Source organism: Mandrillus leucophaeus, unplaced genomic scaffold, assembly GCF_000951045.1.
Source record: "Mandrillus leucophaeus isolate KB7577 unplaced genomic scaffold, Mleu.le_1.0 Scaffold446, whole genome shotgun sequence".
In the NCBI taxonomy this organism is placed as follows: domain Eukaryota; kingdom Metazoa; phylum Chordata; class Mammalia; order Primates; family Cercopithecidae; genus Mandrillus; species Mandrillus leucophaeus.
The window spans coordinates 105460-122549 of record NW_012104765.1 but is presented as its reverse complement, the minus strand read 5'-3'; the positions used below and the strand labels follow the sequence as shown (position 1 = coordinate 122549).

The 17090-nt window shown below is 58.8% G+C and overlaps 2 protein-coding genes across 2 annotated transcripts in view; one reads left to right on the top strand and one right to left on the bottom strand.

Moving 5' to 3' along the window:
- The window catches only part of PIK3CD (phosphatidylinositol-4,5-bisphosphate 3-kinase, catalytic subunit delta), a 51116-nt gene extending 36114 nt beyond the window's left edge, over positions 1 to 15002 (top strand). The window contains exons 4-24 of the mRNA XM_011994191.1: positions 2489 to 2717; positions 2797 to 3026; positions 3383 to 3562; positions 3904 to 4053; positions 4479 to 4568; positions 5644 to 5865; positions 6864 to 6960; positions 7055 to 7185; positions 7554 to 7604; positions 7684 to 7851; positions 8185 to 8306; positions 8502 to 8645; positions 8819 to 8918; positions 9032 to 9210; positions 9302 to 9414; positions 9586 to 9664; positions 10183 to 10350; positions 11029 to 11152; positions 11336 to 11481; positions 11864 to 11996; positions 13031 to 15002. Coding sequence (XP_011849581.1) covers positions 2489 to 2717; positions 2797 to 3026; positions 3383 to 3562; positions 3904 to 4053; positions 4479 to 4568; positions 5644 to 5865; positions 6864 to 6960; positions 7055 to 7185; positions 7554 to 7604; positions 7684 to 7851; positions 8185 to 8306; positions 8502 to 8645; positions 8819 to 8918; positions 9032 to 9210; positions 9302 to 9414; positions 9586 to 9664; positions 10183 to 10350; positions 11029 to 11152; positions 11336 to 11481; positions 11864 to 11996; positions 13031 to 13168 — 2994 coding nt within the window. The 3' untranslated portion in view covers positions 13169 to 15002. The remainder of the gene's footprint in view (positions 1 to 2488; positions 2718 to 2796; positions 3027 to 3382; positions 3563 to 3903; positions 4054 to 4478; positions 4569 to 5643; positions 5866 to 6863; positions 6961 to 7054; positions 7186 to 7553; positions 7605 to 7683; positions 7852 to 8184; positions 8307 to 8501; positions 8646 to 8818; positions 8919 to 9031; positions 9211 to 9301; positions 9415 to 9585; positions 9665 to 10182; positions 10351 to 11028; positions 11153 to 11335; positions 11482 to 11863; positions 11997 to 13030) is intronic.
- Positions 15003 to 15098: 96 nt separating this feature from the next.
- The window catches only part of CLSTN1 (calsyntenin 1), a 55450-nt gene continuing 53458 nt past the window's right edge, over positions 15099 to 17090 (bottom strand). The window contains exon 16 of the mRNA XM_011994190.1: positions 15099 to 16821. Within this exon, the coding sequence (XP_011849580.1) occupies positions 16624 to 16821 (198 nt within the window). The 3' untranslated portion in view covers positions 15099 to 16623. The remainder of the gene's footprint in view (positions 16822 to 17090) is intronic.

Sequence of the window (17090 nt, the reverse complement as noted above, 5' to 3'; positions counted from 1 at the left end):
TAGCCAGGATGGTCTCGATCTCCTGACCTCGTGATCCACCCACCTCGGCCTCCCAAAGTGCTGGGATTACAGGCTTGAGCCACCGTGCCCGGCCTATTTATTTATTTTTGTAGCAGTAGGACTTGCCATGTTGCCCAAGCTACAGGTATCATTTTAGTTTTTTATTTTTATACTTTTTTTTTTTTTTTTTTTGAGACAGGGTCTTACTCTGTCATCCGGGCTGTAGTGCAGTGGCGTGATCACAGCTCACGGCAGCCTCAACCTCCTGGGCTCAAATGATTCCCCCACCTCAGCCTCCTGAGTAGCTGGGACTACAGGTGCATGCCACCATAACCAGCTAATTTTTTTATTTTTTGTAGAGATGGAGTCTTATTATGTTGCCCAGGCTGGCCGTGATCTCCTGTGCTCAAGTGATCCTCCCATCTCAGCCTCCCAAAGTGCTGGGATTACAGGAGTGAGCCACCGCACCTGACCTAGAGGTCATTTTAAATTAGTCTTATTTTTCCACTTACAGAGCTGTGCCTGTGGGTTATTAAAATGCAAACAGTGCAGAGGCATAGCATATACATCTCGATTTGGTCCCGATTCTTCATATTTGTATTTATCCCCAGGGGCCAGATAGTAAATATTTTAGCTGGCTGGCTCTGTTTTCTGTTGTGATGATTCAGTCCTGCCACCACAGGACAGGAGCAGCCCTGGGTGATATGTAAATGAAGGGGCGTGGCTTTGTGGGGTTAACCAGGTAGCAGGTGGATTTGACCAGGAAAAGGGTGGTTTGCTAACCCCTGGCCTATGTTAATCAGTATGTTTATTAGGGTTTTTGTGTGTTTTTTGGTTTTTTTTTTTTTTTGAGACGGAGTCTCGCTCTGTCGTCCAGGCTAGAGTGCAGTGGCTGGATCTCAGCTCACTGGCTTACTACAAGCTCCGCCTCCCGGGTTCACGCCATTCTCCTGCCTCAGCCTCCCGAGTAGCTGGGACTACAGGCACCTGCCACCTCGCCCAGCTAGTTTTTTTGTATTTTTTAGTAGAGACGGGGTTTCACCGTGTTAGCCAGGATGGTCTCGATCTCCTGACTTTGTGATCCGCCTGTCTCGGCCTCCCAAAGTGCTGGGATTACAGGTGTGAGCCACCGCGCCCGGCCTGTTTTGTGTTTTAATGGAAATGGGCTTGACTCACACCTGCTGCTCTAGATCTTGGGGTTTTCCCCTCACTTAATGACACACCTTGGACCCCTCCAGGCCAGCACATAGAGCTGCTAGACAGTCCCTAGACTGTCACAGCTTGGTGCCATCCCACTGCTTGACAGACCATAGTTAGCCGTTGCCCTTGGTAGGAACACTGGGAACTTCCCTCCTTTCTCATCTTTGTGACTCAGTGAACACCTTTCAACTGCTTGTTGCTTGGGAGAGCTGGAGGCCCGTCACCCCACGGCACACACTCCATGGAGAATTCTCTTTGGGCCCCCTTGCTGTGTTAAATATTTTTGAGTTCGTTACCAACATTTAAAAATCAGGGTTGTCAGGCGCGGTGGCTCATACCCGTAATCCCAGCACTTTGGGAGGCTGAGGCGGGTGGATCACCTGACGTCAGGAGTTTGAGACCAGCCTGGCCAACACAGTGAAACCCCATCTCTACTAAAAAGAAATACAAAAAATTTAGCCAGGCATGGTGGTGCCTGCCTATAATCCCAGCTATTCAGGAGGCTGAGGCAAGAGAATCACTTGAACCTGGGAAGCAGAGGTTGCAGTGAGCCAAGATTGTGCCACTGCACTCCAGCCTGGGCGACAGAGTGGGACTCCATCTCAAAAATAAAATAAATATGTAATCCCAGCACTTTGGGAGGCCGAGATGGGCGGATCACGAGGTCAAGAGATCGAGACCATCCTGGCTAACACGGTGAAAACCCGTCTCTACTAAAAAATACAAAAAAAAAACTAGCCGGGCGAGGTGGCGGGCGCCTGTAGTCCCAGCTGCTCGGGAGGCTGAGGCAGGAGAATGGCATAAACCCGGGAGGCGGAGCTTGCAGTGAGCTGAGATCCGGCCACTGCACTCTAGCCTGGGCAACAGAGCGAGACTCCGTCTCAAAAAAAATAAATAAATAAAATAAAATAAAATAAAATAAAATAAAATAAAATAAATAGGTGAAGAACCCCAGGACAGTTAGCTGGGCTGTGTGAAGGTCATGGCACCCATCTCTGGAGTGACCTAGGGTAGTCCTGCACTCTGGGAGGGAAGCCTGTGGGACGTGGTGCCAGCCCCAGATCTCAGCACCTCCCAGCTGCCCCCACAGAAGGGCAGCAGTGGAGAAGCCTGTCCACCCATGATCAGCACCTGGGGGGCTGCAGAGAGCACAGATCTTGGGGTCTGCCTCTGCCCTCTGGGAGGTTTGGACCCCCCAGGCCGGAGGCCAGCTCTCCATCCACCCTCAGCCTCCCACCTCCCAGTGGCTGCCTTGGGTGGAGGGGCTTACCAGTGACTGTCCCCCCAGCTGCTGTGGCACCGCGCCCAGTATGAGCCACTCTTCCACATGCTCAGTGGCCCCGAGGCCTATGTGTTCACCTGCATCAACCAGACGGCGGAGCAGCAGGAGCTGGAGGATGAGCAACGGCGTCTGTGCGACGTGCAGCCCTTCCTGCCCGTCCTGCGCCTGGTGGCCCGCGAGGGCGACCGCGTGAAGAAGCTCATCAACTCGCAGATCAGCCTCCTCATCGGCAAAGGTAGCCCTGCCAGGTGGGCCGTGTGGCCGGGCTGGCCCTGCCTGCCCTGCCCGCTGACCCAGCCCTCCCCGCCCCACAGGCCTCCACGAGTTTGACTCCTTGTGCGACCCAGAAGTGAACGACTTTCGTGCCAAGATGTGCCAGTTCTGCGAGGAGGCGGCCGCCCGCCGGCAGCAGCTGGGCTGGGAGGCCTGGTTGCAGTACAGCTTCCCCCTGCAGCTGGAGCCCTCGGCTCGAACCTGGGGGCCTGGCACCCTGCGGCTCCCAAACCGGGCCCTCCTGGTCAACGTCAAGTTTGAGGGCAGCGAGGTGAGCCCGTTCGTAGCCTGCGGCATCCAGGCTGCTCTGTCCATGGGGAGCACTTCCTCCGTGAAACTCCTCAGTCATCCGCAGGCCCCCCTCCCCCAGTGGCATCAGATGGTGTTTGCCAGGTGTCTGTGCATGTGTAGGGCTCAGCTGAACGTCCCCCCAGGCAAGCTCGACGTGGCAGGATGACCCAGTGGTGCGGGGCTTTGGGCATCAGTTCATTCTTTGAACAAATATTTCCCAGTGTCGTCCATGAACTCCCCAGACCCTGTCCTTGGGGGCAAATAGGCAACCCTGCCCTGTGCCCCAGAACCCCGGGGGCCTCGAGGGCAGCGGACTCACCTCCCTCCTCCCCACAGGAGAGCTTCACCTTCCAGGTGTCCACCAAGGACGTGCCGCTGGCGCTGATGGCCTGTGCCCTGCGGAAGAAGGCCACGGTGTTCCGGCAGCCGCTGGTGGAGCAGCCGGAAGACTACACGCTGCAGGTGAACGGCAGGCATGAGTACCTGTACGGCAGCTACCCGCTCTGCCAGTTCCAGGTGAGGCCGCTGAGGCCCGCTGCACTCTGGGCTCCCGCCGCCCTGGACGGGTCCTGGGTGGGAGTTGGGGAGCTGACATTTGGGCGCATCTTGAGCCTGCTGAGCCAGGCCTTTGGGTCACCACCAGAGCATCCCCTGGTAGCGCTGGCCCTCTCTGAGAGCACAAGGAGGGGCTCCGTCTTCAGGAGGTGGAGGGTGGGGCAGGAAAGACCAGCAGGAAGTCCTCCCCTCCCCCAAGGCCTGGGACAGGCAGTGGGCAGCTTGGGGGGTCCTGGGAATCCTGGTGTCCAGGGAGTGGTTGGGGCCGCCCCACCGGCCGCTCACCCTGCGCCCCGTCTCAGTACATCTGCAGCTGCCTGCACAGTGGGCTGACCCCTCACCTGACCATGGTCCATTCCTCCTCCATCCTCGCCATGCGGGATGAGCAGAGCAACCCTGCCCCCCAGGTCCAGAAACCACGTGCCAAGCCGCCTCCCATTCCTGCAAAGAAGGTGAGATGGCGCCTTCCGCCTCCCCTCCGAGCCACCCCTTCTTCCCGCCTGGCGTTCAACTCCAGGTGCTACTGGCCATGGGTCCAGGGGCCCTTGGTATGGAGGGCTGGGGCTTTGAGCTGGGGAAGCCAACACAGCTGACCAGCGTCCTGGGCCGGGAGCCTGTGGGACCGCTGTGGGTGGGGGGCAGCCCCATGCCTGGCTCACCGGCTGCCCTTCTCTGCAGAGCTCAGGGGTGTTGGGCCCCCCTGGGAAGCCCGCATGGCAGGTTTTCTGGTAAAGGATAGCATTGTGGACAGGCCCAAGCCTGGCCGCAAACCTGTGACCCTCTCACCCGCCCCCGAGGGGTCACGGGCCTCACCATCGACCAGGGAGACAAGCTGTTCTTTGAGCCGTGTTAACAGCCCTGCCTCCCCGACCCCCAGCCCTCCTCTGTGTCCCTGTGGTCCCTGGAGCAGCCGTTCTGCATCGAGCTCATCCAGGGCAGCAAAGTGAACGCCGACGAGCGGATGAAGGTGGGGCTCCTGGGATAGGTGGGGGAGACACTGTTTTTTTGCACCAACAAGGTGGCTGTATCCCGGAGGGGCAGCAGAGGAAGGAGGGGGATCACATGAAAGCCACCTGACCACATTACCCAGCATCCCTGCCTGGGGCGCTGTGAGCGGCTTGAAAACAGGAAGTGGGAAGCGGGGCGGGCCAGCCGGCCCTGGAGGCCGATTCGTAGAAACGTGGGCCAAGCAGCGTTCTGGGTATTTGGCTTTGGTGGAGGTTGTGGGGCCAGGTTCAGCCCAGGGATCCGGGGCTGCAGAGCTGGGGGAGGGGCCGGGCATGGAAGAGGGGCTGGGTCCAGCTGGGCTGGGGGCTGTGGCGCTCCCTGGAGACACCAGGACGGTGCCTGCAGCCTGTGAGGGCTGCGCCTGCCTCAACCCCTGGGGGCCGAGCCCACCTCCCTGTTGTCTTCACACTTTCACACACCCCATCACAACAGCCTGCAGGCATGGGTTTTATTGTCCTATTTGCAGGACACGATACCTGAGTCCTCAGGTTGGCTCTCCTGCCTGGAGCGTGTTTCACGGGGGAAACTGTATAAGCAGGGCAGGTCTGGGTTCCTCTGGCAGGAATCGAGGGGGATTGGATCAGAGGGACTTCCAGGGTGGTGGTGTCAGATGGAATTGGAGGGGGCCAGACATCAGGTGGCAAGAAAAGTCCTTCCCCACCCACATGGGCTTCTAGGAGTCTGAGAAGTCTGGGGAGCCCTAGGATGTTAGAGCGAGGGTCCCTGGAGTTGCGGATCCCTGATGGGGAAACTGAAGCCTGGAGTGGGGAATGGACATGCCCCGAGGTCCCCAGAGTTGGGGGAGCTGAGACAAGGGCACCCGTGCCTAGCCCATGGTATCCTCCCTCACCCCAGGGCCACGCGTGCCCCTCAGGCCTTCCCTGTGCTGCACCACCTTCCTTTGCATGGGAAGTAGAGTTCAGACCCACCTGAGGACATGCAACGGGAAGATTGACACCTCCTTAAGGGAAGGGGAGAGGGGCTGGACCCCCTCACCCCTCACCCCTCACCCCTCATCCTGGCACCTTCTGCAGCTGGTGGTGCAGGCAGGGCTTTTCCACGGCAATGAGATGCTGTGCAAGACGGTGTCCAGCTCGGAGGTGAGCGTGTGCTCGGAACCTGTGTGGAAGCAGCGGCTGGAGTTCGACATCAACATCTGCGACCTGCCCCGCATGGCCCGTCTCTGCTTTGCACTGTACGCCGTGATCGAGAAAGCCAAGAAGGCCCGCTCCACCAAGAAGAAGTCCAAGAAGGCGGTGGGTCCCGGGGCTGGCGGGGAGGGGTGCAGGCCCCGGGGAGCCAGCGCAGCCCCTTGCTGGGCCACTCACCACTCTCCTCCCGGCAAGCACACAGCCTGGGGATGGGAGTCCTGGGATTGCTTGTGGACCCCAGCCTCCTCGTCCACCCCAGTCTGGCCACCAGCCCTGCTCGAGGGACACTCTGGGCTCCTGGGCTCCTATGCATGCTGCCTCAGAATATCTGGCCTGGGCTGTGGTCCTGCAGGAACCTGCAGGTAGTGCCCTGGGATGGAAGGACAAGCACAGTGTCATCCCTGGAGCAGAAAAGCCTGACTCAGTGGCTGGCCTGGAGGCACAGTGGCTGGGTGCTGAGTCATGGTCCCAGGATGTGGCTCCCCTTGGGGCTGATTCACTCTGAGCTGAGCTGGGTTGGGCTGGCCTCCGGGCTGTGCCGTCTGTTTGGGGATTTCTCAAGAAGCCAGGAGGGCCGGGCGTGGTGGCTCATGCCTGTAATCCCAGCACTCTGGGAGGCCAAGGCGGGTGGCTCACAAGGTCAGGAGTTTGAGACCAGCCTGGCCAATATGATGAAACCCCGTCTCTACTAAATATACAAAAAAATTAGCCAGGCGTGGTGGTGCATGCCTACTTGGGAGGCTGAGGCATGAGAATTGCTTGAACCCAGGAGGCGGAGGTTGCAGTGAGCCGAGATCGCGCCACTACACTCCAGCCTGGGCGACAGAGCAAGACTCCGTCTCAAAAAAAAAAAAAAAGCCTGAGTAGGGGTGAGGGTGGGAACAGGAGGGGGCAGCAGATGTTGGCTGGCTTCACCTCTGGAGCCCTCAGAGGAAAGAGGAAAAAGCGGCTCCTCTCCTTCCCCAAGCAGGGTCTCCCAGGGGTCTGGTGGGGAGACCTTAGCTGGGCTCTGGGTCTTCTCGGGTGGGGTGCCGGGGGAGGGCAGCGAAGTTGGGTCTAGAGGCCCCTGAGTGGCTGTCCTCACCTGCCCTGTCCTCCTGCAGGACTGCCCCATTGCCTGGGCCAACCTCATGCTGTTTGACTACAAGGACCAGCTTAAGACTGGGGAACGCTGTCTCTACATGTGGCCCTCCGTCCCAGGTCGGCCCAGGCCCGGGAGGGAGAGGCGTTGGGAATGTGAGGGTCCCAGAAATGCTGGTCTCCCCTCTACAACTTCCTCTGCCCCTGTGTTCAGATGAGAAGGGCGAGCTGCTGAACCCCACAGGCACTGTGCGTAGTAACCCCAACACGGATAGCGCCGCCGCCCTGCTCATCTGCCTGCCTGAGGTGGCCCCGCACCCCGTGTACTATCCCGCCCTGGAGAAGGTCAGTGGGGGCCCCACCACGTGAGGCTGAGGGGCTGACGGGGAGCTCTCCTGGCCCTGCTCCTGGAGCTCTTCAGAGAGTGCTCCCTGGCCACGTTGGGGCTGGGCTACCAGGCATATCTGGGGTCTTCCCAGGGGCCATTTTGCCTGCAGGGACGCTGCACAGTCTGATGACATTTTCGGTTGTCACAGCTGCTGGGAGGGATGCTCTTGGCATCTCGTGGGTGGAGGCCAGAGCTGCCGTGGATATGCCTCCATGCACGGGACAGCGCCCCCTCAAGGATGATCAGGGTGGCGACCCCCTGCCTGGGGGTCCTGCCTGGGCTGGTCCAGGCCCTGGGGGATGCTGAGTGCAGCTGTTTGTTGCAGATCTTGGAGCTGGGGCGGCACAGTGAGTGTGTACATGTCACCGAGGAGGAGGTGAGTGAGGTGGGGGTGTGGGGTGGGGGCACGGAGCCGGCATGGAGCCAGAGCCCTCACCCCTGCCCATACCCCTCAGCAGCTGCAGCTGCGGGAAATCCTGGAGCGGCGGGGGTCTGGGGAGCTGTATGAGCATGAGAAGGACCTGGTGTGGAAGCTGCGGCACGAAGTCCAGGAGCACTTCCCGGAGGCGCTAGCCCGGCTGCTGCTGGTCACCAAGTGGAACAAGCACGAGGATGTGGCCCAGGTGGGTGGGGAGGGGCACCTGAGGGTGAAGCTGGGGGCAGACCACAGCATCTGGCTACCCACCACCCTGACCCTGGCCAACCCTCACCCTGACCCTGGCTGGCCATCATCCTGACCCCAGCCAACCCTCACCCTGACCCCAGCCAACCCTCACCCTGACCCTGGCCGGCCATCATCCTGACCCCGGCCAACCCTCACCCTGACCCCGGCCAACCCTCACCCTGACCCTGGCCAACACTCACCCTGACCCTGACCGGCCATCATCCTGACCCTGACCACCTCCACCCTGACCCCGGCCACCCCCAAGCCTGACCTCGGCCTCTGCTCCCCCCAGATGCTCTACCTGCTGTGCTCCTGGCCGGAGCTGCCTGTCCTGAGCGCCCTGGAGCTGCTGGACTTCAGCTTCCCTGATTGCCATGTAGGCTCCTTTGCCATCAAGTCGCTGCGGAAACTGACGTGAGTCCCAGCTGGGCACTCCCCACTTCTCCAGAGGGCAGCTGTGTCCTGGCTGCCAGGACTTGGGCTCTGGATGGGGCCTGAACCTTCCCGTGGGCTTGCTCCCTCCTGCCTGGCCTCCCTCTGGCTGCCGAGGGAGCTCCCTCCTGTCCTGAGTCAGGGAGCTCCGGGCCCCAGCGCCTTCCTTCCCTGCAGGGACGATGAGCTGTTCCAGTACTTGCTGCAGCTGGTGCAGGTGCTAAAGTACGAGTCCTACCTGGACTGCGAGCTGACCAAATTCCTGCTGGACCGGGCCCTGGCCAACCGCAAGATCGGCCACTTCCTTTTCTGGCACCTCCGGTAGCGGGACTCGCCCCAGCCGTTCTGTGGGAATCCCAGCCCCTGAGTCTCCCCGGAAGGCCATGGGGGATGTTTCCAGCAGGCCTGGGTGTCCTGGCCTCACTAGGTCCTGCTGGGCGGGAGGGGCTGCGTGGTCCTGCCTGGCGAGGCTCAGCCCTCCCTTCCCCTTCCAGCTCCGAGATGCACGTGCCGTCGGTGGCCCTGCGCTTCGGCCTCATCTTGGAAGCCTACTGCAGGGGCAGCACCCACCACATGAAGGTGCTGATGAAGCAGGTGAGGCTCAGGGCCCTGGGGGTGGGCAGGGGGCGGCCCTGAGCCTCTGAGAATCCCCAGGGCCGGGCAGAGGCTGGGACCTGCCCACTGCCACTCTCCCATCTGCCCACCAGGGGGAAGCACTGAGCAAACTGAAGGCGCTGAACGACTTCGTCAAGCTGAGCTCTCAGAAGACCCCCAAGCCCCAGACGAAGGAGCTGATGCACTTGTGCATGCGGCAGGAGGCCTACCTAGAGGCCCTCTCCCACCTGCAGTCCCCACTCGACCCCAGCACCCTGCTGGCTGAAGTCTGGTGAGCCCAAGCCCCACTAATGAGGGCTCCTCCCACCCCTGGGAGGCCGGCGGAGGAGCCCCCTCTGACTGCCCGCTCTCTGTCCCGGCAGCGTGGAGCAGTGCACCTTCATGGACTCCAAGATGAAGCCCCTGTGGATCATGTACAGCAACGAGGAGGCAGGCAGCAGCGGCAGCGTGGGCATCATCTTTAAGAACGGGGATGGTGAGGGCCTGGCCTCCCCACACCCCGACTCTGCTGCCCTGGGGGGTCCTGGGGTGCTCCTAGAGTCGGGGTGGAGAAGACAGAATCCTGGGACTTAGGAGCTTGGGTGTGGCTGGAAGCAGAGAACCTACCAGAAACTCATACTTCTCCTCCCACTGGCCGGCGGCACAGACCTCCGGCAGGACATGCTGACCCTGCAGATGATCCAGCTCATGGACGTCCTGTGGAAGCAGGAGGGGCTGGACCTGAGGTGAGGGCCCCCACCGGCTGTCGTCCCTTGGTGTCTGTGCCTAGCCTGGGAGTCTGTGCCTCTGGAAGGGTCCTTGTCGAAGGTGGCATGACCATCTTAGCTGGGGAAAGGGCTGTCCTAGGAAGAGCTGGGAGCAGTTTAACTCTAGGCCAGGAGGTGGTGGGCAGCAGTATGCATGAAGGCCACTCCTGGGGCTTAGTGTGTACCCTGCTCTGTTGCTTTAGTTGCCCGGGTGCCCCTGGCTCCCTCAGCCCATCTTGGGAAACAGTGGCATCTTCTCCCAAGGCCCCTGGCTGGTTCTGTTCCAAGCAAACGTGAGCTCAGCCATGGTGCTTTCTTCACCTGAGGTGCTGGTGCTGGTGTCTCCAAGGAGCCAGTATCGCTCCCCTGCTTTTTAGCAATGTGGGCAACAGCATCTTCTGTGGCTTTTGGGGGCACCATGAGTTTCTGGGGCTCAAGTGGCCTCAGGGACAGCCCTTGACCATGCCATTTGCCCGTCCCTCTTCCCACTTGCCTAGGATGACCCCCTACGGCTGCCTCCCCACCGGGGACCGCACAGGCCTCATTGAGGTGGTACTCCGCTCAGACACCATTGCCAACATCCAACTCAACAAGAGCAACATGGCAGCCACAGCCGCCTTCAACAAGGATGCCCTGCTCAACTGGCTGAAGTCCAAGAACCCAGGGTGGGTTTCAGGCCCAGGGAGGAGACTCCACACCTTCTTTCCAAGAGGTGTGGAGTGGGAGGCCTAGCCTGTCAGAGCAAAGGAGCGGGGAAGGGCCTCAGACCATCTCTGTGGCTATTTGGCTCAGTTGAGGACCAGCCTGTGTCTGGGTTGGGGTGAGGCGGGTCTCTGTTCCCCAAGTATCAGTGTCTCTTGCTATGCAACACCATCCAAAGTGCAGGGCCTTAAAAAACAGCCATTTAAGATTGGCTCACAAATTTGCAGTCTAGGGCTGGGCTCAGCTGGGTGGCCCTTCTGCTGGTTCTGCATAATCACTCTGCAGCTGTTCTCATCTGGTGCCTTAACTGGGCCAGCAGGGTCTGAGATAACGCATCTCATTCCTGGGGCCTTGGCGCCAGGTGTCTGTGATGCCTCTCTGCATGTGGCGTCCTCATTTAGCAGCCTCACCTTCCCTCCATGGCTCTGTATTGAGGGTGTGGGGTTCAAGATCTGCAGATGTCTTCAGGCCTTGGCTCTGGAGTAGCGTCTGCAAGCGACGTCTGGCATTGTGTTCTCCATGTTCTGTTGGTCAAAGCAAGTCACAGGGCCAGATTCAAGGGGAGAGGGAGTAATAACCCACCTCTTGGTAGGAGGAGCTGCAAAATGGTGTGGCCATGGTTTTCAATCTTCCCCACCCAGGGAGGCCCTGGATCGAGCCATTGAGGAGTTCACCCTCTCCTGTGCTGGCTACTGTGTGGCCACATACGTGCTGGGCATCGGCGATCGGCACAGCGACAACATCATGATCCGAGAGAGTGGGCAGGTACAGGGGGTGGTGCTGGCAGCTGCTGCGGGGACCTGGCTTCTGGCCCCAGCCTGCTGGCCCTTCTGCCCGGCACACAGCTCTGTGGCAGGGGTCCCCCAGCCCTGCTGGCTTCCTGTCTCCCCTGGATTCTCTCCTCTCTGACACCTTCTCAATCCTCCCCCTCCTCTCCTGTCCCCTCAGCTGTTCCACATTGATTTTGGCCACTTTCTGGGGAATTTCAAGACCAAGTTTGGAATCAACCGTGAGCGTGTCCCATTCATCCTCACCTATGACTTTGTCCATGTGATTCAGCAGGGGAAGACTAATAACAGTGAGAAATTTGAAAGGTAAGAGTGCCTGAGCCCCACCAGATGCCCCTCAGTGTGGGGCCCCAGGGAATAGGGCAGAGGTTCCCAGGCAGGGGGCAGGATGGGGCTCAGCTCTCAGCCCCAAACTTGGCCCCTCACCCCAGCTGGTGATGGGTTTGAAACATGCCCCTGCTCTGCCCTGCAGTGCCCCTTTTGGGCAATGTGGGCAGGTTTGTGGGTCGTATAGCAGGAGGCTGGCTGGGGCACAGGGGTCAGCTAGAAGAACTGGGGGCCTTGTGTCCACCCATTTCCAGGGCAAGGGCAGGTGCCTTCAGGGAAGGGGCTGGTTGAATGCGGAGCGGCCCTCTGGCCTGTGGCTGGGAGGACCCAGAGCCTCACCTCCTGTGCCCCCCACCTGCAGGTTCCGGGGCTACTGTGAAAGGGCCTACACCATCCTGCGGCGCCACGGGCTTCTCTTCCTCCACCTCTTTGCCCTGATGCGGGCGGCAGGCCTGCCTGAGCTCAGCTGCTCCAAAGACATCCAGTACCTCAAGGTATGTGGCAGGCAGGAGTCTTCTGTCGCCAATGGCCTTCCAAGGCCTGCCCCCGAGCAATTCGACCTAGGAGGGCCCTGAGTGCAGTAGGCCCCAAAGGGCACTGAGCTCTGTGTGCCTTACGCCGTCCCAGGACCCAGCAGTAGGGTTGGTGGGCGGTGGAGGGGAAAGTGGCTGGAGCAGAGTTGAGCCACCTGGGCATGGTTCCACCTCGTGGCAGATGTGTAGTGACCTCTCCGGGTTGGGCCACTGTGCTCAGGGGCTGCGGGGCTTTCAGGTGTCCACTGGGCCACGTGAGATCTGGCTCCCTCTGCCTTCTAAAAGATATTTTTTGGCCGGGCGCAGTGGCTCACGCCTGTAATCCCAGCACTTTGGGAGGCCGAGGTGGGTGGATCACCTGAGGTCGGGAGTTCGAGACCAGCCTGACCAACATGGAGAAACCCCATCTCTACTAAAAATACAAAATTAGCCGGGCATGGTGGTGCACACCTGTAACCCCAGCACTTTGGGAGGCCAAGGCAGGTGGATCATGAGGTCAGGAGTTCGAGATCAGCCTGACCAACATGGTGAAACCCTGTCTCTACTAAAAATAGAAAAGTTAGCCAGGTGTGGTAGCAGGCACCTCTAATCCCAGCTACTCAGGAGGCTGAGGCAGAAGAATCACTTGAACCTGGGAGGTAGAAGTTGCAGTGAGCCGAGATCATGCCACTGCACTCCAGCCTGGGCGACAGAGTAAGACTGTCTCCAAAAAAAAAAAAAAGATATATATATATTAAAACCTGCTTTCAGAGGTGGCTTAGATAATGGCAGAGTGGGCCGGGCACGGTGTCAACCTGGGAACTAGGGGCTCTGGGGCCAAGACGTCTTTGGTACCTTCATTTGAGGGCGGGATCGGAATAGAGAGCTTTTCCTGGGATGCCGGGGGCTCTCTGCTAACCGCTTCATGCAGTGACTCTGAAGTCCCCAGAGAGGGCCGCATCCCAGAGCAAGGTCCGGGTCCCCTTAACGCGGACACCGCTGTGATTTGTTCGCAGGACTCCCTGGCACTGGGGAAAACAGAGGACGAGGCGCTGAAGCACTTCCGAGTGAAGTTTAATGAAGCCCTCCGTGAGAGCTGGAAAACCAAAGTGAACTGGCTGGCCCACAACGTGTCCAAGGACAACAGGCAGTAGCGGCATCTCCCAGCCCTGGGCCCGAGAGGAGGCAGCCGCGGGCCGTGGGGACCAGGCACGTTGGTTGTCCTAAAGGGGCTGAAGAGCCTGAACTGCAAAAAGAACTTACACAGCTGCCTTTTGTTTACACTGGTTATTTATTTATGACTTGCAATGTCTAAGGAGCTAAACAGCCATAAACGGAAATGCCTCCTTTGTGCGGCGGCGGTGCTGGGCCCCTCGAGGCTGCACCTGGCTCTCGGCTGAGGACTGTCACCCCAAGTCTTCCAGCTGGTGGATCTGGGCCCAGCGAAGACTGTTCTCCTCCTGGGGTCACCACCTTCCCAGGCCTCCCGCCAGACTGCCTGGGTCCTGGCGCCTGGCGGTCACCTGGTGCCTACTGTCCGACAGGACGCCCTGATCCTTGTGCAACCCGCCCTGTGTGTCCTCCCTAGACTGAGTTCTGGCAGCTCCCCAAGGTGCCTGGGGTACCCTCTAGATTCAGGGATGTTTGCTCTCCACTTTTCAAGTGGGTCTTGGGTACGAGAATTCCCTCACCTCTCTCTGCTGTAAAGTGATTTTGTTTGCAGGTAAGAAAACAATAGATGACTCACCACACCTCTACGACTGGGGAGATCAGGCCCAGCCCCATAAAGGAGAATCTGCGCTGGTCCTCAGGGCGTGTTAAAGAGATCTGGGCCTCGTGTAGCTCACCCTGGTCACACACGAAGGCGAAGGTGGGTCAGAGGCGAATACTCTGCCATTATCTCAATTTTTTTTTTCTTTTTGAGATGGGGTCTCAGTTGCCCAGGCTGGAGCGCAGTGGTGCAATTGTGGCTCACTGTAACCTCCACCTCCCGGGTTCTGAGCCTCCCGGGTACTCAGCCTCCTGAGTAGCTGGGGTTACAGGCGTCCACCACCATAGCCAGCTAATTTTTGTATTTTAGTAGAGAGGGTTTCACCATGTTGGCCAGGCTGGTCTCGAACTCCTGACCTCCAGGTGATCCACCCACCTCAGCCTCCCAAAGTGCTGGCATTACAGGCATGACGCCATGCCCAGCCCACTCTGCCATTATCTAAGCCACCTCTCAAAGCAGGTTTTAACAAAAGGATGAGGCCAGATCTCTTTTGGGAACCTGCTGTGAGAGTGCTCAGGTAGCAGAAGTTTGAGAGCGAGGACGCATGCTGGGATCTTTCTCTTTGACTGTACTTAGTTTGAAATGGTGCAGGCTTAGTCTTAAGCCTCCAAAGGCCTGGATTTGAACAGCTTTAGAAATGCAGCTTCCAGGGCTTCTCCCAGCCTTCAGAAGCCAACTCTGCAGATGGGGCTAGGACTATGGGCTTTTAGCAGCCCCCAGGTGACCCTAACGTATCAGCAGTGGACTCAGGACCTACCCGGTGATGCTGTTGATCTCTCAAAGGTCTTCCAAAACTCAACAGAGCCAGAAGTAGCCGCCTGCTCAGCGGCTCAGGTGCCAGCTCTGTTCTGATCCACCAGGGGTCCGTCAGCAGCCAGTGCTACCCGCGGGGCACCTCCCTGGCCACACACCTGTTCCTAGCAAGTGCTGAAACTCACCAGACCGTCTGCCTTTTTGAAATGGGGAAAGCCGTGCGTGCGCGTGTTATTTATTCAAGTGCGCCTGTGTGCGCGGGCGTGGGAGCACACTTTGCACAGCCACAGCGTTTCTGGTTTGGGTGTACAGTCTTGTGTGCCTGGCGAGAAGAATATTTTCTATTTTTTTAAGTCATTTCATGTTTCTGTCTGGGGAAGGCGAGTTCAGTATCACTGATGTGGGTTGAGACCAGCACTCTGTGAAACCTTGAAATGAGAAGTAAAGGCAGATGAAAAGAAAAAGTCTTTTTATGTTCTTATGTTCTCGGCTCAAAAAGAAACAAGGGAGTGCAGGTTTAAAACCAAAACAGGAGAGAAGACAAACCCCACTCCGGCTGGAGTTAGAACCAGAACTTTATTGTAGCAGATACACTTTCTGACCTGTCAATCATCAATATACACATCTGCGAAGGAAACCGCGCAGTGACAGCATGAGGACATCCCCTGGGCGTGAGCGTCTGTCCGCTGTCTAAACGGAGCAGCTACAGGGACAGGACATGGAGGATGGCCACACACAGCACAGCACAGCCACCAGTGTCCTCAGAACCAGCAGTCAGGGTCACAGAACAGTATTCAGAATGATTGCCCACCCGTTTCAGAAATCTAAAAGTTTACATGTAACTAAGAGCAAAGTGCTATGTGGGTTTTTAGACCATGACTGTTTTCTCTCCTTTTGCCCTACCACTGAACACAGCAGCAGGGCTCCTGGGGGGAGAGGGATTTCAACCCCCCTGATGGCAGGAGGCATCCCACGGGGGCGGGGGCTCTGGGGAGGAGGAGAGGAGAGAACAGGCTGTTGTGGAAAATTCCAGCACTTTGCCTTCAGGCCATGGGTCTCTGCTGGACGTTCCGAGTACAGATCACTCAGGCCTCCTGCCTTCTCCGAAGGGAGTGGTCAGCCGGTCTGCAGGACACCTGTCAGTTTCTCCTTTTACCAGCAGGGAAATGCACATCTAAGCATAAACCACAAGGCTGCACACGGTGAGACCAGGCCACTGCACAGGGAGCTGCTGTCGGAGGAGTGTGGAAAAGGGCCAGTGACCCCGCACCCCTGCACCCCACGCCAAATTAGGAACAGGTCAAATCCCAAAGGTGAGGCCCGGCTACTTGTAGCTGCCAAAGGGCGGCCCTGGTTCGGTCTCTTGAGCAGCACAGCTAAAGGCCTGTGACCCTGACTCCCGGCCACACTCAGACCTGAGCAGGGGCTGGGACGGGGCTGGGACGGGGCTGGGCCTCTCCCTTCGGCGTCGGGGGAGGGAGGGCCCGGTGGGAAGAGCCCGTGCTCAGAGCTCTGAACTTCACTTTACATTCCAGTCCCGGGTTACACTAGCACAAAGGACACAAGGAATCCGATTTATTTACAAAATATTAAAAAGTCAGTTAATCATCTACACAGTACCCCCCATCCTGCCATTATTTATACATGCACTAGTTTGGAAAAAATAAAAACTTTTTTTAAAAAAGAAAAAAATGATTACCGGGTGGGAGTGAGCATGTTTTACCCTTTGTCAACGAGTCCAGCTGGCATGGCTTTTCTGGAGTGCGAGGGGCCAGCGTCCTCTCCCCGGGGCGGGGGAGACTCCAGACACAAATGCAGGGCCTGAGGCGCTGCGAGGCCCCTGTGCGAGCCGGATGGCGGCCAGAGAGGACGTGTCGGCTCCTCGTGGGACTGAAGAGAGCGACCAGGCAGAGGGCAGGCGGGAGCCTAGGGTCCTACACACCAAGCACGGCGACAATCGTGGCGGGGAGGGGTCTGCACACCTACTGGCTGAAATGACTTTGTACATCGTGGACCCTTGGGACTGGGAGAACAGATGGCAGCAGAGTCTTTGGAAGCAGAAACCAAGATGGCCGGGGGCGCGGGTCAGTAGCTGAGGGTGGAGTCATCCCACTCCAGCTGCTGCTGCCGGGTCGCGTTCTGGGGGTCGCCCTGCTCCCCCTCCTCCTCCTCGCTGCTCTCCGACTCTGCGCTGGTGATGTCATCTTCTTCCTCGCCGTCCTCGCTCTCCTCTTCCTCCTCCTCCTCCTCCTCCTCCTCACTGCTATGCTGGTCCTCGTAGGTCTGGCAAGGAGAAGTGACGGCCACGTGAGTCCAGCCCTGCCCACAGCCCTGTCACCCGGCATTCTCCTCTCCACAGCCACAGAGGAAGGAGAACTTGCCCCAGCGTCTCCCTCCCCAGCGAGAGTAGCCAGAAGTGAAGGGAAGGCCGGGTGCGGTGGCTCATGCCTGTAATCCCCGCACTTTGGGAGGCCGAGGTGGGCGGATCACGAGGTCAGGAGATCGAGACCATCCTGGCTAACACGGTGAAACCCCATCTCTACTAAAAATAC